The sequence below is a fragment of the Bombina bombina genome, chromosome 4 (genome assembly GCF_027579735.1).
Source record: "Bombina bombina isolate aBomBom1 chromosome 4, aBomBom1.pri, whole genome shotgun sequence".
NCBI lineage: Eukaryota > Metazoa > Chordata > Amphibia > Anura > Bombinatoridae > Bombina > Bombina bombina.
In genome coordinates, this window is record NC_069502.1 from 941,397,324 (window position 1) to 941,422,301 (window position 24,978).

The 24,978-nt window shown below is 37.3% G+C and overlaps 1 protein-coding gene across 1 annotated transcript in view; it reads left to right on the forward strand.

Moving 5' to 3' along the window:
- Nucleotides 1–24,978, forward strand: part of HNRNPLL (heterogeneous nuclear ribonucleoprotein L like) — a 106,914-nt gene that overhangs the window by 30,561 nt on the left and 51,375 nt on the right. Inside the window, exons 3-6 of the mRNA XM_053711932.1 lie at nt 6,551–6,788; nt 9,510–9,595; nt 18,862–18,958; nt 19,037–19,109. Of these exons, the coding sequence (XP_053567907.1) occupies nt 6,551–6,788; nt 9,510–9,595; nt 18,862–18,958; nt 19,037–19,109 (494 nt within the window). The remainder of the gene's footprint in view (nt 1–6,550; nt 6,789–9,509; nt 9,596–18,861; nt 18,959–19,036; nt 19,110–24,978) is intronic.

The following is a 24,978-nucleotide window of genomic DNA, read 5'->3' on the forward strand; positions in this document are numbered from 1 at the left end:
TATTAGTTAGCCCCCTTCTTAAACATTTCATTGGTCTTATAATGTACCCAAGAGAGACCCATGTGCTAATGATAAACCAACCAGCAAAGAAAGTGGGTGGATTCCACAAGTAGCAGTATAGTCCCAGCTCCAAAACTATAGATATGTGTATATCAAATAGTGAATACTGGATCAGAAATCAGAAAGATGATAAGTCAGTCAAATGCGGCCCCCACCAAAGCTAGATATTGGGTGAAAACTAACTTTAGATGATACCTCACACACACATATAGCGCAGCAGAAGTAGGTGTCTCACCACCTGGAAGAGAGTCCATATAGACTTACATATAACTCCGGATGCTCTATTCCTCCTCCATGTGTATTTCCGCAGAACCAGGCTGCGTGACAGTGCTGTACTCAGTCGGCTCCCAAACCAGGTCAGGAGGCGTGTCGCATACACGCTGGCATCAATTCCGTCACCGACCAGTCACTTTCACTGTTGGATCCAGAGAGCCAATCCAAATGGCAGGAGGCATGTCACATACACGCGGTTGAACCAATCAACCCGTCTCACTCCGAAGGTGTATTCCAGGGGTTCGTTTGCAAAGTCGGTTTAATGCAAACAATATGTTGGTAAAAAGTCCACTGTGTGTTCCGCTGTGAGAAGTTCTCTATAGTAAGGGCGGCATAGGATGCTGCTGTAGAAAGTTCAGTTGTATCTTGTAGATACTATAGTAGTAAAGGATAGCCAAACTACCCCTCGATCCAGGAGCTATTAAAATCCATTGAAAAGAGACATAGCAGGGTGCCGTTCCGCTTATGACAGGCTAAATGTACCTTACCACAAAAGAAAAAGCAAAAAGCGGACGGCTAGATGTACGTTAAAAAAGTGTATTCTTTACTCCAAAAATAGTTGGGAGTAAGGGCTAGATAGCCCTATGGGGGGCCTCCACAGTGTCTCTCTCTCTCTCTCTCTCTCTCTCTCTCTCTCTCTCCTTCTTCCTTTATTCATTCTCTCTCCCTCTCTATACTGGTCGTTATTATTATTATGTATATATGTGTACTGCACAGGACATACTGACCATACATTATGTCTATCACTGTTCACAATTATTGTGTATGTGCGCATGTATGCATAAATATTCCTCATATGTTTGTCTCTGTATATAGTGCTACAGACTGCTGTGTCCTTGGATTCACGTTGAGTAGTGAATAGCTGAAGTTTTATAGTAGGTACTTTGGTTTATACCTTTAACAATAATGTCTCCAGTGTATGTATTGTTAACAATTCTGCTCTTACTGGATCCTCAACTACTGTTTATCTTGGATGATATCTAAATGATGGCTCGGATATTTAGTCTGTCTAAGTAACTATATCCTAGAGGTATAAGCACACTCTTTAATGGAAGTGCTTTCAGCAGAGCAGTCTATACTACTTGGTTTGACATTAATGTTTGCTAACTTATGGTGTTTATACCATTACATACTCCTGCCCCTTCCTCTAACTTTACTTGTAATCTTTAGGGAACGCTATTTACCTCCATCCACATCGTTTCTATTTTCATCTTTCTCATTTTGACGTTTGTACAAATTTCCTATATGTATATGTAAACAGTATACTCAGAGTGTTACAATTACAATTAAACATCATTAAGTATATTTGTCATCGGAGAATAATATTTATCAGTATACATATTAAAGAATTATCTGTGTTTTTTCATCTGTTTGTATATACTTTGTACTTGTTACACTGTGTTTAATTTTAAATTGTTACTATTTCTATTTTTGTTTAAGGCTATGGTTGGTTTCAGGCACCTTTAAATGTATTAAGCACCTAAGAGGAGTGACTTTGATTTTAACTCCCCTTTTACTGACGTCACTTTAATCCATGTGTATAAGAGGTGCACCTGGAATAGGCTCCCCTATGCTATGATTACGGCTTATAGCCGAAACGCGTAAGCTGGCCTATCCCTAGGTGCTTGTGTGCGCGCTCTGTTGATTTTTTACCAATTGACCGTCTGTTTTTAACTATTTTTGGAATAAAGAATACACTTTTTTAACGTACATCTAGCCGTCCGCTTTTTGCTTTTTCTTTTGTGGTAAGGTCCATGTGCTAATGAGCCACATAATAAGAATTCTCCTATATCATTAAAATCCCCCGGACACGTCTCCCCAGTACTCCCCCTCCTAATATTAAAGCAGCTCTTGTCTGCTGATTTCCCTTAAAATTTTCATATACTGTTACATATTATCTGTTAACCCTATCAAAAATGAGATTTCACTATACTAAGCCCATTCACTTACTCAATGGTGGAGACTTGAGATGACTAATAGATATATGTTTGGAAATCCTGTGTTTTCTATTATTTTTATTATATGCTTACAAACTTATCTCATAACTAATTATTTACTATATCCACCTCCATATATAATGTATATTCTCTGTTGTTGTAAATGGACAAAGTTATATATTGTATTTGCCAAAAATCTCAATAAAAATAAAATAAAAAAAATAAAAAAATAGTTTTTGTTCTTAGACTATATGGTAAAAATGTGGAGTTTGAATTCACTTTTAAATGAACATTAAATATAAAATAAATTCTAGTTACAATGATGGATTCCAAGCAAGGATTGAAGTGAAAGTAAATCCTAGCGTTTTACAAACGCTAGGATTGACTTTTGAAACAAAGGGGACTTTCATTCATGAAGTATAAGATACTTCATATAGAAAGCTCCTTTATTTGTTTTAACCTATCGCGTATTGCCCACGGCAAAAACATTTTTTTGCTAAGAGGTGACGTTTTCACCTCTTAGCCAATTGCCGTGCGGTAAATCCGGCTCCCTGGGTGCCAAGCTGGATTTACCTCACGGCTATTGGCTAAGAGGTGAAAACGTCACCTCTTAGCAAAAAATTTTTTTAGCCGTGGGCTGCGGTAGCAGCTAAGAACGGCGATCGGTTAAAACAAATAAAGGAGCTTTCTATATGAAGTATCTTATACTTCATGAATGAAAGTCCCCTTTATTTGTTTCAAAAGTCAATCCTAGCGTTTGTAAAATGCTAGGATTTACTTTCACTTTAACTTGATAATTATACGCAGATGTATGACAGTTTAGGATTTAAACACATGGTTACATACAAGCAACAGTGCAATAATATATTCTTCTAGCACATTAGATCATTTTGTTTTTTAGCACTTTCATGTTCCTTTTAAGGTATGGTAAGGCTAACTGACATTTCCTATAAATTATTTTGTATAGAGATGGTTGTAACTGGCGCTCCCATATTAATCAACCATAAGGATATCTATATAAATGGTATATGTCTTAACATTTGTAATAAATGCTACTAGTATTGTGTATTTGTTATATTTGTTGTTTGACATTCTATGCTTTACGATTTGTTTTTTCTTTTTTGTCTGTTTAAAGCTGAAACTGTTTTCACAAAATAGAACTTTGTAAATAATTAAAGGGACATGAAACCCAAAGTTGTTCTTTCGTGATTCAAATGTTGGATACAATTTTAAACACCATTCCAATTTACTTCTATTGTAAAATTTGCTTAATTCTCATGGCATCCTTTGTTGAAGAAGCAGCAGTTTACTTCTGGGAGCTAGCCAAACAGATTGGGTGAGCCAGTGACAAGAGGTATATATATATATATATATATATATATATATATATATATATATATATATATATATATATATATATATATATATATATGAGAAAAATAACGGAGGGGACGCAGCTGCTGGGAGCTAATAGAAAATGACCATCCAGTTCCTGAACAAATACTGGTATGGCCTTGTATGAAACAAGTATGTGGTGCAGACCCTTAAGATAAATTACATGAATTAGAAAGAAAGAAAAAATCCTGAAAAAAATGCATATCAGGATAAAAGACAGGGAATTCAGCACTTTTTTTTTCAAAAAGATTTATTAAGCTCATCAAAGTATAATAAGGAGTATCCAAAATAGAAGCTATAGTGGCAACAAGAGAGGACAATCTCTGGCACTGGGATATATAAGACTTTATTGTCTCAGATATATACAGACAATAAGTCGATATACAAATGACCAAATAGTGTATATATCCAAAAAAAACATAAAGATAATAATATACAAACCTGACCGGTCAGGGGTAAATGTGAATGCATGAGCCTGATACAATAACTAACTAAAAGTTAGAAAGATATTACAATTTTACAGCAGAGAGCTTGACCTGCTGTCCTATTCTCATGACAGACATAAATATCTCTCTGTATGAACAGCAATGTTAATATATTTCATGGAAAGCCTTTGTCAGACTACTACACCCTGCTGCAAACGGCACCTTCAAATTTAAGGCTAAATGCCGGGCAGGTATAGAGATGGGATCTAAGTAGTTTCTGACAATGCGCCCCAAAAATTATAGTACAAATAAGGGCAGTACATTTAAGGCATAATCATAGCAATGTGCATACATATATATATTTGCAGAGATATATTAGTGAGGGACAATTATCAAACTACTACACCCTGCTGCGTTCGGCACCTTATTAAATAAGGCCTAATGCCGAGCAGGTATAGTGATGGGATCTAAGTAGTTAATGATAATGTGCCTCAAAATATGTACAATCGTCTGTAAGTAAGCAAGCAGCAGCATAAAAAGAAGCAAGGAAAGTTACTCAGCAGGAATGAATGATAAACAAGTAGTAGCGTATTTTCTGTCAGTCGCTGTAGAAGTCCCTTGCAAAAGATCTTTTATGCATGAGAATGAAAAAGTCATGAAAGGATGACAAGCGTAATGCAAAGTAAAGGATTGCTTGTTAATTTTGCATGATGTTAGTATGTCTTTAGCAATACTTAAAGATAGCAGTCTCCTTGAGTGCTAAGGGACTTGTGGTACAACCCTCACAAATGGGTAGCGATATCCAGGTCAGACATAGATTTGCCTATCAATCAGGCAGAAGATATGATAACATACGACCTGTCTCCTGTATAATCCTGAGACTGATGTTAGGTAAGTAGTCCTTGATGGTTTCCCAGGGACATCATTCAAAAGATCCTTCGTGAGCGTTAGCTTGCAATGTATCCGTTCAGTGGCGTTCACACAGACCACATGTTCCGTGTCAGCTTGTCCAATGCCGACGCGCGTTTCACCCGCTAGGTGTGTCGGGCTTCGTCAGGGCGTAATCACATTATTATATTATATATATTATTATATTAACATTGCTGTTCATACAGAGAGATATTTATGTCTGTCATGAGAATAGGACAGCAGGTCAAGCTCTCTGCTGTAAAATTGTTATATCTTTCTAACTTTTAGTTAGTTATTGTATCAGGCTCATGCATTCACATTTACCCCTGACCGGTCAGGTTTGTATATTATTATCTTTATGTTTTTTTTGGATATATACACTATTTGGTCATTTGTATATCGACTTATTGTCTGTATATATCTGAGACAATAAAGTCTTATATATCCCAGTGCCAGAGATTGTCCTCTCTTGTTGCCACTATAGCTTCTATTTTGGATACTCCTTATTATACTTTGATGAGCTTAATAAATCTTTTTGAAAAAAAGAGTGCTGAATTCCCTGTCTTTTATCCTGATATGCATTTTTTCAGGATTTTTTCTTTCTTTCTAATTCATGTTATATATATATATATATATATATATATATATATATATATATATATATATATATATATATATATATATATATATATATATATATATATATATATACAGGTGGCCCTCGTTTTATAACGGTTCAATTTACACCGTTTCAGAATAACAACCTTTTTTTCCAGTCATGTGACTGCTATTGTAAAGCATTGAGAAGCAGTGCATTTATTAAAATAGCCAGTAGGTGGAGCTGTCCGCTTGTGTTGCAGCAAAGCCAAGCAAGCTGAAATTAATCAGTTTAACCAGACCTGAGCTATCGAGCAGATTTCAAAGGAACAAGATCTTCCTGTCTATAAATCAGTCCAGATTGGAATGCATAGAAAGAACTGTTTGCATAAAAATGCAAGTGAAGTCTGTGTTGTGTGATTTATTTTATTAGGTTTATAATACTGTTTAGCAAATGTTTTTGTTCATTTAACTTGGTTTAATTATATATTCTATGTTGTGTGATTATTTTATTAGGTTAATAATACTGTTTAGCATTTAAAGTCTTCATTTCAAAGCTTTAAAAATAATGTATTAGGTGTTACTTATGACAATTTTGAGAGGGGCCTGGAACCTATCTCCCTCACTTCCCATTGACTTACATTATAAACTGGGTTTCAATTTACAACGGTTTCGATTTACAACCATTCCTTCTGGAACCTAACCCCGGCGTAAACTGAGGGCTACCTGTATATATATATATCTGCCAATCAAAAATGCATTGGTGCTCCTGAGCCTATCTAGGTATGCATTTTAACAAAGTTTACCAAGAGAACAAAGCAAATTAGACAATAGAAATACATTGGAAAGTTATTTGAAATGGCATGCTGTAGTTGAAAATTGAGTTTTATTTTGACTGCCCCTTTAATTGCTTTTTTGCTCCATAATTTAAGGTGTCTATTATTTTTACAACAGTTACGTAATGATGATGCCCTTTAAACGCCAGGCTTTGGTTGAATTTGAAGACGTTGAGTGTGCGAAAAAGTGCGTATCGTTTGCTACCAGTGAAGCAGTTTACATTGCAGGTCAGCAAGCCTACTTCAACTATTCCACTAGCAAACGCATCACAAGACCCGCAAATACGGAGGATCCATCTGGTGGGAATAAAGTGCTGCTTCTCTCAATTCAGAATCCTCTGTATCCGATTACAGTGGTAAGTTGCTCTCTACTCGCAGTACAAAATATTAGTTTGCCTAGGTAAGTTTTTGCATTTATGTCACGTAATGCTTAAAGAGACAGTCTACTCAAAAAATGTTATTGTTTAAAAAGATAGATAATCCCTTTATTACCCATTCCCCAGTTTTGCATAATCAACACGGTTATATTAATATACTTTTTACCTCTGTGATTACCTTGTATTTAAGCCTCTTCTGACAGCCCCCTGATCACATGACTTTTTATTTATTATCTATTGACTTCCATTTTAACCAATTAGTGCTGTGTAGTGCACAACCCACGGGCGTGAGCACAATGTTATCTATATGGCTCACATGAACTAGCATGTGATAAGAGGCTATCTTTATTGGCTTAGAAACAGGCAGAAATTTAGAGGTTTAAATGTTATAAAGTATATTAATATAACAATGTTGGTTGTGCAAAGCTGGGGAATGGGTAGTAAAGTCATTATCTATCTTTTAAAACAATAACAATTTTTGGGTTGACTGTCCCTTTAACTACTTTTTCTACTTATAACTGGTTATTTTGGACATGTGTAAGCCATTAAAGGCTGGGTGCTAAATATTAATATTTATGCAAATGGTTATATCTCAACAGATGTTGTTAAGTGTTGAATGGAATATAGTCTCCTTGTAAGTTGGTTACATTATCATGTATTATTATTGGTTTAAAGGGACATGAAACCCAAATGTTTTCTTTCATGACTCAGAGCATACAATTTTAAATAACTTTCCAATGTACTTCTGATTTGCTTTGTTCTTTTGGTATCCTTTGTTGTAAAGTATATCTAGATATTCTCGGTAGCTTGGAGCTAGCTGCTGATTGGTTTCCTGAACTTGTATGCCCATTTGCATTGGCTTACAAATGTGTTCAGCAAGTTTCCAGTAGTACATTCAATAAAATATACCAAGAGAATGAAGCATTAGTGGAAAGTTGTTTAAAAACTTATGAACTATCTAAATCATGAAAGATATTTTTTGGTTTTCACGTCCCTTTAATGAAAAACCTGCATTCAGCCTTAGGCAATAATCATCAATAATAAATTAGAAAGCCATCATGTTGTCCTATAAGATTATCAGAAATACAATAATTGTTATTACTAAGTATTTTGTTATTTTAACATTCTAAAAAGTCTGAAATGATCTTTTAGAAATGTGTGTGTGATGTCCGCTATAATGTCATTGAGAACAACTCATGTAATCTGTGATGTGATGCGTTGTATATCAATGATGATGACATTTGTAACACATGATGCTGTTAGTGATTTTTTTGATGATGTCACAAAATAGCTTTTAGGACATAAAACCCCCAAATTTTCTTTCATGAATTTCTAACAAACAATAACAAGAAAACAAAGAAAATTTTATAAAAGTAAATTGGAAAGTTATTTAAAATTGTATGCACTTTCTAAGTGCACACAATTTTAAACAACTTTCCAATTTACTTCTTTTAGCAAATTTTCTTTATTTTCTTGTTATTGTTTGTTGAAAAGCAGGAAGGTAAGCTCAGGAGTGTGCACGTGTTTGCAGCACTATATGGCAGCAGTTTTGCAACACTGTTATACATTAGCAAGAGCACTAGATGGCAGCACTATTTCCTGTCATGTAGTGCACACTACCTATCTAGGTATCTCTTCAACTAAGAATAACATGAGATCAAAGCAAATTTGATAATAGAAGTAAATTAGAAACTTTTTTTAAAATTGTATTCTTTATCAAAATAATGAAGATTATTTTTGGGTTTCATGTCCCTTTAACTTTGTAAGATTTAGTGATGGAAATTTTAGGAAACAAAAAAGTAGAAGATCCAGTGTATTTGTCTTTACAATAACATAAATACATTTGAAGGTTATAGTTTTTTTTTTTAGCAATATTAATTGGTTTTGCATAACCCACACTATTATATTAATTTACTTTTTTTACCTTATTGATTACCTGTTTCTAAGCCCCTGCATACTGCCCCTTATCTTAGTGCTTTTTACAATCTTGCATTTTAGTCAATTAGTGCTGGTTCTTGTATAACCATTATCATTCTCCACGAGAGTGAGTACAATACTATTTATATATGGTACACAAGAACTAGCACTGTCTGGCTGTTGTGCAAGATCTAAAAAGCACTGAGATAAAGGACGGCCTGCTGGGGCTTAGAAACAGGCACATTTGGAGGTTATGAAGTATATAATATGACAATGTTGGTTATGCAAAGCTGAAGAATGGGTAGTAAAAGCATTATCTATCTTTTTAATCAATAAAAAAAAACAAGTAGAATGTCCCTTTAAAGGGATACTGAACCCAATTTTTTTCTTTAATGAGTCAAATAGAACATGCAATTTTAAGCAACTTTCTAATTTACTCATATTATCCATTTTTCTTTGTACTCTTGCTATCTTTATTTGAAAAAAGCAGGAATCTAAGCTAAGGAGCCGACCCATTTTTGATTCAGCACCGTGGATAGCGCTTGCTGATGGGTGGATACATTTAGCCACCAATCAGCAAGCGCAACCCAGGTCCTGAACCAAAAATGGGCCGGCTACTCAATCATGAATCATGAAAGAAATAATTTGGGTTTAGTATCCCTTTAAAGAGACTGTATGAATCATACACTCAATACAAAATGATTTACTACAAAATGTTAATGATTTTGCTTTTCCAAGTTTTCATGTCACTGTATGTTGTTGTTGTTTTCTTCTTATTTTTAGGATGTTTTGCATTCTGTATGCAATCCAGTTGGAAAAGTGGAACGCATAGTTATTTTTAAAAGGAGTGGAATCCAAGCTATGGTTGAATATCCTTTACATAATCATTATATTAATTCAAAAACTTAATAGTATTGCTTACTCATTTTCTCTGTAAACAGATCTTTTTTTGGCAGTGGTGTTTATATTACCAAGCATAAAGACCTGAAAGTCAAAATAAAACGTTAATGGTTCAGATAGCATGTGCAGTTTTAAGGGGATAACCCATATTTACAGTATCTCACAAAAGTGAGTACACCTCTCACATTTTTGTAAATATTTTATTATATCTTTTCATGTGACAACACTAAAGAAATTACACTTTGTTACAATGTAAAGTAGTGAGTGTACTGCCTGTATAACAGTGTAAATTTGCTGTCCCCTCAAAATAACTCAACACACAGCCATTAATGTCTAAACCGTTGTCAACAAAAGTGAGTACACCCCTAAGGGGAAATGTCCAAATTTGGTCCAAAGTGTCAATATTTTGTGTGGCCACCATTATTTTCCAGCACTGCCTTAACCCTCTTGGGCATGGAGTTAACCAGAGCTTCACAGGTTGCCACTGGAGTCCTCTTACACTCCTCCATGACAACATCACAGAGCTGTTGGATGTTAGAGACCTTGCGCTCCCCTACCTTCCGTTTGAGGATGCCCCACAGAAGCTCAATAGGGTTTAGGTCAGGAGACATGCTTGGCCAGTCCATCACCTTTACCCTCAGCTTCTTTAGCAAGGCAGTGGTCATCTTGGAGGTGTGTTTGGGGTCTTTATCTTGTTGGAATACTGCCCTGGGGCCCAGTCTCCGAATGGGAGGGGATCATGCTCTGCTTCAGAATGTCACAGTACATGTTGGCATTCATGGTTCCCTCAATGAACTGTAGCTCCCCCTTGCCGGCAGCACTCATGCAGGGCAAGACCATGACACTATTACCACCATGCTTGATTGTAGGCAAGACACACTTGTCTTTGTACTCCTCACCTGGTTGACACCATCTGAACCAAATAAGTTTATCTTGGTTTAATCAGACCACAGGACATATTTCCAGTAATCCATGCAGTGGCGCATTTAGGTTTTGTGCTGCCCCTCCCCCCAAAAAAAGTTTTAGGCCTTTTTTCCCCTTTAATATTTTTTGGGGTCAGTGTGTAGAATGTTTTATTTTTATTTATTTTTTTCATAACAATTCAAAAGAAAATGGGCTAGCACTTTCATACAGGTGGGTTGAATTGCATGCATCTCATACCATTTTCTCCCTGAGAAAAGGGAGAGAAAAGAAGGGGAGGGGAGAAAAGGGAGGGAAATGAAAGAAGGAAGGGAGAGAGAAGAGAAAAGTATGGAGGGAGAGGAGAAAAATGGGGGAGGAAAAGAAAGGAATGAAAGGAGTTGAGAGACAGAAGGGAGGGAGGGAGGGAGAGAGGGAGTGAGTTGAGGAAGGGAGGGAGGGAGAAAGGGAAAGAAGGGATAGAGGAGGGGAAGGAAAAGAAGAATACACTTACCATCATTTAATTAATGAAACTTTTTAAGTGGCCATTTAGTATTTACTCCATTGGTTCATGAATGCAGAGAAAGCTAGCTATTAGTAGCTAACATATATTTGTGCTGAGAGTTTATGATTAGACATCACAAGCTGATCTAAGCAGTGCACATAGGCATCCAATCTGTTAGTTACTAAGACCTGCAATAAGCACTGCGCTCGCAAACCCACCACAGCTGACAAGGGGAGGCAGCATATCGGCACAAGGTCTTCTCCTTCAGCCTCACCTTGTAAGCATGTCCCTGGGCAAGTTTATCACCAAGAATGCTTCCACTGCAAAAATGCCGGTGGCTCTAAATGAAGCAACGGTTTAAAGGAGCACTGTCTGTGAAGAGTGACCTTAGAAACCTGCACTTTATTGCTCACTGTACTGTGTGCTGGCTTTTAGAGAGGGGATAGGGCAGATGTGCTGCCCCTCCCAAATCTGCTGCCCTAGGCACCAGCCTTGTTGGCCTAGGCCATAATACACACCTGCATCTATGTCCTTAGTCTGCTTGTCTTCAGCAAACTGTTTGCGGGCTTTCTTGTGCATCATCTTTAGAAGAGGTTTCCTTCTGGGACGACAGCCATGCAGACCAATTTGATGCAGTGTGTGGCATATGGTCTGAGGACTGACAGGCTGACCCCCCACCCCTTCAACCTCTGCAGCAATGCTGGCAGCACTCATATGTCTTTTTCCCAAAGACAACCTCTGGATATGACGCTGAGCACGTGCACTCAACTTCTTTGGTCGACTATGGCGAGGCCTGTTCTGAGTGGAACCTGTCCTGTGAAAAGACTGTATGGTCTTGCCCACCATGCTGCAGCTCAGTTTCAGGGTCTTGGCAATCGTCTTATAGCCTAGGCCATCTTTATGTAGGGCAACAATTCTTTTTTTCAGATCCTCAGAGAGTTGTTTGCCATGAGGTGCCATGTTGAACTTCCAGTGACCAGTATGAGAGAGTGTGAGAGCGATAACACCAAATTTAACACACCTGCTCCCCATTCACACCTGAGACCTTGTAACAGTAACGAGTCACATGACACCGGGGAGGGAAAATGGCCAATTGGGCCCAAATTTGGACATTTCCACTTAGGGGTGTACTCACTTTTGTTGCCAACAGTTTAGACATTAATGGCTGTGTGTTGAGTTATTTTGAGGGGACAGCAAATTTACACTGTTATACAGGCTGTACACTCACTACTTTACATTGTTGTGAAGTGTCATTTCTTAAGTGTGTCACATGAAAATATATATTAAAATTTTTACAAAAATGTGAAGGGTGTACTCACTTTTGTGAGATACTGTATATGCAAGCACTATAATATTTTCTTTTTCTCACTTATAGGTCCCTCACTTATAGTGTGTCATTATTTTATATGATTAGATCAATATTATACTATTTATTTATTATTATTACTTAATAATAATAATATTTGTGTTAAATCTGTGTTTCTTTCAATGAAAATGTATTGCTTAAACCTATTTTCCCAGTAAAGATGCATGCTTTTATTTTAAAGGGATAGAAATTTCAAAATTGAAAATGGTGCTTTTCAGTTTTAAACAGAAGCATCTTTGCTATAAACTTCCATAAGCAAAAAAGCTTTTAGTAAAAGTTATTGCTGTTGTTCGGTGGCATACGTACATATGCTGTGAGGACTCGTGCACCAGTATTCAAGCTCAGAGAGCTGATGGTGGTGTGTATTGTATCTGTGAAAACTTATATTTCAAATAATATATTTTAATCTGTTTTCTGACCATACTCATGTTTGTTTGTTTTTTTTCTTCTTTTTTGTTCTATCTAAGCTGCAAAATTAAATAACTTGTATAGCGCACCAAGTGATAATGATATTAAAATACAGTGATAAGTATAGCTTACAAATAAATACTCTCCCCTGGGTCAGACGTAGCCTCTCAAAACTATCCCAAGTACTTAGTTAGATTAAAAATTCACACTAGGGGGCTCAGTCCAAATTCCAAGATTATCACATTAAAGTAAAAGAAAACAGAAACAACTCCAGTGGTATAATATCACGGATCAATACAAGATATCCGTGTTGTATGCACACAGTTTTTTGTTCCACAACATAAAACAGCACTTCTTAATAATCCTCAAGAATTGTGCCATCATAATGTGGAAAACAATATGGGGCATATGTATCAAGCTCCGAATGGAGCTTGATGCCCCGTGTTTCTGGCGAGCCTGCAGGCTCGCCAGAAACAGCAGTTATGAAGCAGCGGTCACAAAGACCGCTGCTCCATAACCTGTCCGCCTGCTCTGAGCAGGCGGACAGACATGAGTACGATCGGGTTGATTGACACCTCCCTGCTGGCGGCCTATTGGCCGTGAGTCTGCAGGGGGCGGCGTTGCACCAGAAGCTCTTGTGAGCTGCTGGTGCAATGCTGAATACGGCGAGCGTATTGCTCGCCGTATTCAGCGATGTCTGTCTGTCGGACCTGATCCGCACTGTCAGATCAGGTCCGACAGACATTGATAACTAGAGGCCTATGTCTCTATGTACAATCAGATAAATGAGTATCCAAATGTATTAAAGGGATACTAAACCCAAAATTTAGCCAACAATCAGCAAGCGCTACCCAGGTGCTAAACCAAAAATGGGCCAGCCCATAAGCTTAAATTCCTGCTTTTTCAAATAAAGAAAGCAAGAGAACTAAGAAAAATTGATAATATGAGTAAATTAGAAAGTTGCTTAAAGTTGCATGCTCTATCCGAATTATGAAAGAAAATATTTGGTTCTAGTATCCCTTTAAATATACTCGCACTCACTTCTGTAACAAATTATTTTTTTTCTGAAGATGTATTACAAAGAAATATGCAGACCATTCATAAAAGCTTGTAGACCTCTCAACCTGTCTCAGATTCTGCTGGATGGTCACAGCATCACCTCTCAACCATCTCAGGTCTTGCTGGATGGTCACAGCATCACCTCTCAACCATCTCGGGTCTTGCTGAATTGTCACAGCATCCCCTCCCAACCATCTTGGATCCTGCAGGATTGTCACAACTTCACCAGCCAGGAAAAATGTCCCAATTTTTTGCCTATCCCATCCATAGCATGACTCCAGGAAACATAAATAAATGGAGTATCTATATTTACTGTGCAGGCTCACACTGTAGTGTAGCTTTCACAGATTTATTCATACATAAAAAAAATCAGCATAAAAGCTCATACCTCAAAACATTTTACAGAATCTTTCTGGGACAGTGAGGTTAGGGGACTTGTGAACAGTGGCCTGTTTGGTTGTTATTTCCAGAGGGGCATTTTGTGGATGTGCAGAGCAAGGCAGCTTCTAAAAAGCGCCAACAATGGAGGCTAAGGTTAAAGTTAGAACTTAAATGTTTATTCGAGACAAATCTTCTATACAATAAATGATGGTGTGGTTGTAATGAAAAAAATGATAAAAATGTAATAAAACACTTTATACAAATGGTTAAAATTATTAGTTAAAATTGCAAGGATCCTCGCTAAAATAGTTAAAAACAATAAACTATATTCTTACACTTTGTACGGGGTAAACTTATATAATCTTACACTTTATACGGAGTATTCATATATATAAAAACAAAATAGCTACAATTTACAACAATAATATGTGTGAATGTGTGTGTGAGAGCTTGCGCTCCACACTGTGAACTAAATGCAAGTGGTGATAAGTGTGCTTGAAAAACAGTCCTGTGGAAAAAATATATCTAAATAAAAGTCAATCCTGTGACCAAAATTGAATGTCAATCCTGTGACCAAAAAATAATGTCAATCCTGTGAGGAAAAAATAATAATAAAAAATTGAAAAGAAAAGGAATCCTATGAAAGAACAATGTTGCAATGAGAGTCAATCCTTTTGAAAAACTCCACTCCTGTGCAAAAAGGAGAATATCTTCTACGTGAAAAATATCCAACAACGTGGTATGTGTTGCAAACAAAAAATATAAAAACTATAAAAATAGAACAGTGCTCTTTGGAGACTGAGCTCCAAGCAAAAATAGAAACAAAACAGTAGGAATAACAAACAAATGCTGCCAATCGATAAAAAACCTGTGGAGAAAGAGAATATACAATGTGTAGATAATACTTCCAATGTACCCTCCTAGTGGAATAGAGCTTACCAGGTCTACGCGTTTCGGCCTTGCCTAGGCCTTTATCAAGACTGGAAGTATTATCTACACATTGTATATTCTCTTTCTCCACAGGTTTTTTATCGATTGGCAGCATTTGTTTGTTATTCCTACTGTTTTGTTTCTATTTTTGCTTGGAGCTCAGTCTCCAAAGAGCACTGTTCTATTTTTATAGTTTTTATATTTTTTGTTTGCAACACATACCACGTTGTTGGATATTTTTCACGTAGAAGATATTCTCCTTTTTGCACAGGAGTGGAGTTTTTCAAAAGGATTGACTCTCATTGCAACATTGTTCTTTCATAGGATTCCTTTTCTTTTCAATTTTTTATTATTATTTTTTCCTCACAGGATTGACATTATTTTTTGGTCACAGGATTGACATTCAATTTTGGTCACAGGATTGACTTTTATTTAGATATATTTTTTCCACAGGACTGTTTTTCAAGCACACTTATCACCACTTGGATTTAGTTCACAGTGTGGAGCGCAAGCTCTCACACACACATTCACACATATTATTGTTGTAAATTGTAGCTATTTTGTTTTTATATATATGAATACTCCGTATAAAGTGTAAGATTATATAAGTTTACCCCGTACAAAGTGTAAGAATATAGTTTATTGTTTTTAACTATTTTAGCGAGGATCCTTGCAATTTTAACTAATAATTTTAACCATTTGTATAAAGTGTTTTATTACATTTTTATCATTTTTTTCATTACAACCACACCATCATTTATTGTATAGAAGATTTGTCTCGAATAAACATTTAAGTTCTAACTTTAACCTTAGCCTCCATTGTTGGCGCCTGGATACACTACTCACACTGAAATCACCCCAGGTGGCAGCTAGGTACCACCATTCCGGGCATACAAGGTTTAGTCGGCGCTGAGATATACATTTACACAGCTTCTAAAAAGCAAAATATTTGCACTGGAGACGATGCCGTGACAACCCCACATGGTCTGAGAGAGTTTCTGTGACAATCCTGCAGGGTCTGAGGCGTATGGGAAGTGATTCTGTAAAATTCCAGCAGTATCGATGTTTGGGAGGTGATTACAATCCCGCAGGATCTGAGACAGTTGGTAGGTGATGCTGTTACTATCCCGCAGGATCTGAGATAGTTAGTAGGGAATGCTTTGACAATCCTGCAGGATCTGAGGCAGTTGGTAGGTGATGCTTAGACAATCCTGCAGGATCTGAGATAGTTGGTAGGGGTTGCTTTGACAATCCTGCAGGATCTGAGATAGTTGGTAGGGGGTGCTTTGACAATCCTGCCAGGATCTGAGGCAGTTGGGAGGTGATGCTGTGACAATCCTGCCAGGATCTGAGGCAGTTGGGTGGTAATGCTATGACAATCCTGCAGGATTTGAGACAGTTGGTAGGCAATGCTGTGACAATCCTGCAGGATCTGAGGCAGTTGGGAGGTGATGCTGTGACAATCCTGCAGGATCTGAGGCAGTTGGGAGGTGATGCTGTGACAATCCTGCAGGATTTGAGACAGTTGGTAGGCAATGCTGTGACAATCCTGCAGGATCTGAGGCAGTTGGGACGTGATGCTGTGACAATCCTGCAGGATCTAAAACAGTTGGTAGGGGATGCTTTGACAATCCCGCAAGATCTGAGGCAGTTGGGAGGTGATGCTGTGACAATTCTGCAGGATCTGAGGCAGTTGGGAGATGATGCTGTGACAATTCTGCAGGATCTGAGGCAGTTGGGAGGTGATGCTGTGACAATCACGAAGGATCTGAGATAGTTGGTAGGGGATGCTTTGACAATCCTGCCAGGATCTGAGGCAGTTGGGAGGTGATGCTGTGACAATCCTGCCAGGATTTGAGGCAGTTGGGAGGTAATGCTGTGACAATCCCGCAGGATCTGAGATAGTTGGTACAGGATGCTGTGAAAAGTCTGCAGGATCTGAGACAGTTGGTAGGCAATGCTGTGACAATCCTGCAGGATCTGAGACAGTTGGTAGGCAATGCTGTGACAATCCTGCAGGATCTGAGGCAGTTGGGAGGTGATGCTGTGACAATTCTGCAGGATCTGAGGCAGTTGGGAGGTGATGCTGTGAAAAGTCTGCAGGATCTGAGACAGTTGGTAGGCAATGCTGTGACAATCCTGCAGGATCTGAGGCAGTTGGGAGGTGATGCTGTGACAATCCTGCAGGATCTGAGACAGTTGGTAGGCAATGCTGTGACAATCCTGCAGGATCTGAGGCAGTTGGGAGGTGATGCTGTGACAGTCCTGCAGGATCTGAGGCAGTTGGAAGGTGATGCTGTGACAATCCTGCAGGATCTGAGACAGTTGGTAGGCAATGCTGTGACAATCCTGCAGGATCTGAGGCAGTTGGGAAGTGATGCTGTGACAATCCTGCAGGATCTGAGACAGTTGGTAGGCAATGCTGTGACAATCCTGCAGGATCTGAGGCAGTTGGGAGGTGATGCTGTGACAATTCTGCAGGATCTGAGGCAGTTGGGAGATGATGCTGTGACAATTCTGCAGGATCTGAGGCAGTTGGTAGGTGATGCTGTGACAATCCTGCAGGATCTGAGACAGTTGGTAGGTGATGCTGTGACAATCCCGCAGGATCTGAGACAGTTGGTAGGTGATGCTGTGACAATCCTGCAGGATCTGAGACAGTTGGTAGGTGATGCTGTGAGAATCCCGCAGGATCTGAGACAGTTGGTAGGTGATGCTGTGACAGTCCTGCAGGATCTGAGACAGTTGGTAGGTGATGCTGTTACAATCCTGCAGGATCTGAGACAGTTGGTAGGTGATGTTGTGACAATCCTGCAGGATCTGAGACAGTTGGTAGTTGATGCTGTGACAATCCCGCAAGATCTGAGACAGTTGGGAGTTGATGCTGTGACAATCCCGCAAGATCTGAGACAGTTGGTAGTTGATGCTGTGACAATCCCACACAATATTTGCACTGGAGAAGATGCTGTGTCAATCCCTTAATATCTGGGACAGTTAAGAGATGATTCTGTGACAATCCTGCATGATCTGAGATGTATGGGAGGTGATGCTGTGACAATTCCACAGTACCTGAGATGGTTGGGAGGTGATGAGATGATGGTGTGACAATCTAGTAGGATCCGAGACAGGTTGAGAGGTCTACAAACGTTATGAATTTTCTGTGAAATACTACCTTCTTTAGGATGAAATAATACTGTGTTACAGAAATTTAGTTTTTTTTACAATACTGTAAAATATATTATGATTAAAGGGACATTAAACACTTTGAGATGGTAATATAAAATTATAAATCGTATATATAAAGGAACAACTCTGCAATATACTTTCATTATTTATTTTGTCCCCTTTTCCTGTAATTTCACTCTGAAATTGTGAGCTTTTAAGATCCTGTTAGAAATGGAAGTGCAGAGCTAGTGACCTATTAATAAGGGTCCCTAATTGGCCACAGCAGAGAAGGTAACCTAAGCTAAAAGCTGTCAGCTCACATTGCTTTATAGATAATAAAACTTTGCAATTATTTTGTCAATATTTAAACAGCTAATGAAACTTAAAAAAAAATACATCTACATGTTATTCTCAGACTAATCTTTTCTTTGAATGCATTATTCTACATAGCATTTATTTAGTGTTTAATGTCCCTTTAACTGGTTAAACTGAAGCATGTTATATTCCTTAATATTTTCAACATTTGATACTGTTCAAAGTGCCCAAAAAGCCAAAGCTGCACTCAACGGAGCTGACATATATGCGGGATGCTGTACACTAAAAATAGAATACGCCCGGGTAAGAGTTAAACATATGCTGTTTTTATTGGCATCTTGTAATTATATTGTCACTTACTCTGTGTTTAACTCTGCGCAGCCCACACGACTCAATGTAATCCGTAATGACAATGATAGCTGGGATTACACCAAGCCTTACTTAAGTAGACGAGGTAAGCATTTTTTTGTATTATTTATTTTTCTGCTTGTTTTGGTGATTAGTTCTAGTGAATAATGTAAAAGGATTTGATCTTTCTGGGGGCTGCTTTGTCCCGATAGTGTCAGAATAGTGAGGCACAACTGAGTAGCGATTTCTGTGGTGACTTTATAGAATTGCAGGAATCCACACTTGCAGACATTCTTGCAGTACCACTGACGTTCTTCTTTCCAAGGAGCTATCTTTTCCATTTCCCTCTTTTTCTTTCTCTGTTATGGGGGGAGGCCTCAGTCACAAAAGCTATAAACTCACCCTGCATCTCAACGGAAAAGACTTTGATCCCACGCTTTAAAGTGGACAAGACCTTGGGATTTCTAGAGGAGGATACCTGCAGGCTGACCCAACACCTCTTCTTGCACATCACCGGCACCAGCAAAACTACTCTCCGAAAATCCCTTTTTAAACCACAGACTTGCAATTCATCTTGACTGCATTCTGCATGCATCATCACCACCACAGGCTCCCAAAGATGGACTCTTTCAAGTCCTTTGAATATTTGCATGGATTTTACTGTATTGAATACACTGGTTATTTTGTTTTTAGAAAACTAAAATGGTTATCTGGATTTGCATACAGTATCTTTAGGCAGTGCTAAATCAACTCTTTGTTTTAGGAATTTAGTGGCAAGGCAAATGATTAAAGGGCCATGATACCCAAATGTTGAAACACTTGAAAGTGATGCAGCATAGCTGTAAAAAGCTGACTAGAAAATATCACCTGAACATCTCTATGTAAAAAAGAAAGATATTTTAACTCAAAATGTCCTAAGTATTCAAACCCCATTGCAAAGGAGTTTAAGCAGCAAATTAGTATGTCTGTCCCGGGACAGTCAAGGGAGTGAGCTTCGTGCACACTCATGTTATTTCCCTATTCAGTTTAAGGAAGTTTACTATGAAATCTCTTGCGAGTTATGTGAAATCTCATGAGAACACAGTAAAAGAGTTCATGACCTCAGCATGGCTGATGCTGATTGGCTGCTGTTTATTTCTTCATTTTTTGTAATTTTTTTTTACCTGCAGCTGGAAAGCAGCTGAGTATAACTTTTTACACAGCACTTACGCTGGTGAGCTGAGGAAATTGTGAGGTAAAATATCTTCCTTTTTTACATAGAGATGCTCAGGTGATATTTTCCTGTAGGTATTTTACAGTTATACTGCATCAGTTTCAAGTGATTTAGCATATGAGTATTATATCCCTTTTAAGTTTATAAATTGCAAATAGGATCACTGCTATACCTTTGACATATACATCACCTTTTAAAAGCAGTATGTACGTAACATACTAATAAAATGTACAGGATCGTTAAATATATTAAAATGTGATTCTATGAAGCAGTGATGTATTTTATTTAAGTTAGAGTGATGGTAAGTGCCACAAATAAAGGCCGAATGTTCCTTTATTTGTCTGCAGCTTATGCTGTGCTGAGTGCCTCGGACCGCCCACAGCAGAACGCTATTTTTTTTCAATGAAGGTGATGTTTCCTCCTCTTAGCCAACAGCCATGCAGCCCAGTTGGCATTATGCTGTATGTCTAGCACGCTATTGGCTAACATCACCTCACTGATAAAATAGCGTTCTGAAGTGGGAGGCCTGAGGTGCTCAGCACGGTATACACTGCAGGCTAATAAAGGAAATTTCAGCATGAAGTATTTTATACTTCATGACTTAAAATCCCCTTTATTTGTAGCACTGGTAAATCCTATTGTTTCAAAAACGCTAGGATTCACCATCACTTTAAGGTACGTAAATACAGATGTTAAAGGAACATAAAACTAATTTTTTTCTTTCATAATTCAGAGCTTAGAGTTTTAAACAACTTTCCAATTTTCTTCTGTTATGAGATTTGCTTAATTCTTTTTGTTGAAGGAGCAGCAATGCACTACTGGGAGCTAGCTGAGCATATTGGTGAGAGCCAGTGACAAGAGGCATATATGTGTAGCCACCAATCAGCTGCTCCTGATTCTTCTTAGGTATGCGTTTTAATAAAGGATACCAAGAGGAGAAGGAAATTAGATAACACAAATAAATTGAAAAGTTGTTTGAAATTGTATACTATGTCTTAATCATCATAGTTTCATTTTGACCTTACTGTACCTTTTAAAGAGTGCTCCTTTTATTTATAATTTCAAGCTTACTGTAAAAAAAAAAGTTTTTTTTTTTTATCTCATGGTGACAATTATAATAATAATAATAATAATAATAATAATAATACTATTTTTGGCTGACAATGTGCTGCTTTTCATTTACAGTAACCTGATTTAATAATTTGCATTCACAGTTTTTTCATAATGGATATATATGATGAAAATGATTATCAAATTATTGCTGTAGTTTATTAAGACCAGATTTAAAACAGTAGTCATTCTTTTGTTTATTTGCCTGATTAATATGAGCTACATTTTTCATTTGTAAAAAGTGAACAAGGAATTTCTGTTTTAGTCAGTTATGCACATTATATTACTTAAGCTGAGCAAAAGTGTGTTTAATTGGTTGTGTACCACACACACGCATATTTAACTCACAATTTTTATTTTACACCCCCTTTCTATCATAACATCAGACACAAGCTAGAACTGATATTTTAATGAAATTGGCACCTCTCTTGAACTTTCTAACTATTTCTTTGCTGTGATCTAGTCAACTATATGCACCCATATTGCCTCATGGTCTTATCTGGGTGATCTTACTCTACTAGGAAACAAGTAGCATCAGATACAACATCCACTTACAGTGTGATCTCACTCACAAACAAAAGGGATCTTTATTCACATTATGGTTCCATGTAAAAATTGTTGCTGAGCACCTGAACATTGTGGTTTTTTGTTGTTTTATGGTCCCCTAAAGATGTGAATAAAGGTCCTTTAGTATTCATTAAATAGTATTTTTTTTGTATTGACTACATTGCACTTGCTGAATTCCCACATTATTTTATGCAGGACTGTACAGTTTGAGAGAAATGAGCTGTCTAGTAACTCATTAATATTTGCACTCCATCATTTTTATATCTGAGGTATCGCTTCTTGATATCTTCCTGGCAGCTTTGTTTGACCACTTACTTTTCTTTTGATTACTTGCCTTCAGCCTGATGCTCCACCTCTTCGAATCCCATGACTATAGGTACTCCCTGTGACTTCTCTGTTGTGTTCTTTTGACACTCCCCTGTCTGTGGCACCCTTCAGACATCATAAGCTACCTTTTCCTTACTGTCCCAGTTTTTTTATATTTTTTTCCTTCCCTATTTCTTCTCATACGTAAGTGAGATCATATATTTTGAAAGGTCAAGTGTTACTTTGTGGTTTATTGGAGTAGGTAGAAACTGCCATATGTCTTCAGGCTGCTTTACCTTTTTTTATACTTTTACACTTCCTTCCTTCTTAATCTATGTTTTTACTTATTTGGTGTTTGTGCACTTTGCTTCAACCTGAAATCTTGTTTTTTGTTGTATAACTGGAGTATGGCTGCAACAAGAGTCTGGCCACCCTTTGACCTTTGCATGCCATCTGCTTTGGAGCCTACTATTCAGTTATCCAATGGTATATGGGGTTAGCCGTTGGGTTTCTCTAAGGCTTACAGGCTCTTTATTTAATCTCTGAAGAGGTTATCCCTTCTAAAAATTATGTACCTTATTGGAGCAGGAAAGATGTGTTGCGAGTATCCTAGTTGGTTTGTGCTTGATTTTTACCTGTTACTAAATGAGACAGGAGCAAGCATAAGGTGATTTTTGCTCAGAAAAACACAGGAAACTTCTCAAGTGTTGGTAAAACATCTTGAATGTCCATAACTACTAGCTCTTCCAAAAAAGTTTGTCAAGTCCATGGAAACCTGATATCCACTGTTAATGTGAGGGACTCTTTTCAAGGTAGGTCACATCTTGAGCAACATGGCTTTCTAGATCTCTGATCCATAAGTGAAATATACTGTTTTCTGTGCTTACAGGACAGTCTTTCTGGTCTGCTCCTCAAAATCATAGCTACAGCTTTGTTAATGGAGGAGTCTGTGACATTTTCTATTGCTGTGAAGGCTCTTCAGAACTATGGTTGATAGATTATTCTATTCAAGTTCTAATCATCTTCTGAATACACACCAGCTTGTATATTTTTTATATAAATGAATCCTGAGGACTGAGGGTAGTTGGAGATCTTACATCCATGCCTTTCCATCTCACTAGGGATCGTATGGTTAAAAATTCAAAGCTGAGCTGCTTACAAAGATCTTTCTTAGTGAATGCACCATGTGAGGCTGTCCTTTAAATGGATGTTAAGCTAAAAATTGAATTCTCAATAAAATACTCTCAAGTATGGATAAAATATAGTTTAGAATCATCATTAGATATGTAGGATAACAAGTATAGTGACATAAACTGGATTCCTCAGGCATTTACTACAGATGCATTGGTGATCCTATGACGTATATATGACATCCTATACTGATTTTGCTCCGCTTGCATGTGTATATCGCAAGACCAGACAAAACCGCTATTCTTCCAGTCTCTAAAAATACTTTGTTGTGTTTTCAGACATCTCATTCCTACTTGGGAACTGAATTTGGTTGTGCAGATTTGCAGCATCCATTCTGAGCCACTGCACAAAATTAATCCTTAATTACCTTTTTATTTGAATGTTCTTGTTCACAGGTAAAACCTGGAGACAGTACTCTGATCTTTCTTTTAAATTTGGTATATTTGAATTAATTTGTGTTATATGGATGCTCTTGTTCTATTTTAGTTATGTATTATCTGATTATACATCAAATTAGGCAGTTTGTTCTTGGTTCTTTTTCCAGAAAGGTAAAGTTTGCAAATTGATATCCCTTTTATTCACTAAGTTTCACAAATTCAGTGTTTGTTGTTTCTCATACATTTGGTCACAAATCATCATAATGTCTAGCAAACAGTCTAGTCTATTTTTTAACATTCATATTATGTGTGTATGTGTTTCAAGTCAACACTTCCTCCTCAAATTGCTCTTATTAAGGGGTGTTAACCTTAAAATGTCACATAATAAATAGCTTACCTGTTTTGGTAAACGTAGAGAGTGCTGTCAATTTATAGACTTTTATTTGTTTATTGGACAAGGACCCAGTTATATAATGCTTTTTGTTTTGAGAATGTGTAGTAGTCTCGCTGACTTTCTGCATGTGTTTTTAATTTTTTCAAATTAGTTACAGTTTCTGGGATTACACAGAAATTGGCCCACTGGGATAGATTTTAACTGAATTTCAGAAAGGTGGGTACTTGCTTTAAAGAAAGTGTTTGCTGCTATAGGGTTTTCAATAATTAAACCCTACATATCCTTAGGGATTTGCAAATCAAGATAATGGAATTACTACTCGAAGAAAATATAAACTTCAAATTCTATTCATTGCAATTTACATAATCAATGAATGAATGCAAAGATTCGCATGACCAATCCCACAGCATAAAAGAAAAAAGAGGAGCGCTAAATGCACGGATACAATTTAATATATATGAATCATATAGTAACAAAATCGCAGAAAATAAGTTATAGTGTCAAGCTAAAAATATTTAAAAATCAGGACGTCTCCTGTTAAGAATAAAACAGTGATAAACAATATCAATTCAAAAACCCAGCGTTATAAAATTTCTAGAATATGTCAAACATATATATTAGAGCAAAATCTCTCAGCATATGCAATGTATAAATAAGGGCAAATTGCTGTTAACATGTAAATAGTAAAGTCCCAACTACTATGTGTGGACCAATTGAGGCAATATATTAGTAACTACTAATATTAGAGGGGCTAAGCGCTATGTAGCGCATAGAGGACAGAGTCAGTGTCCCAATAATGAGTGCTTATGACTTCAGA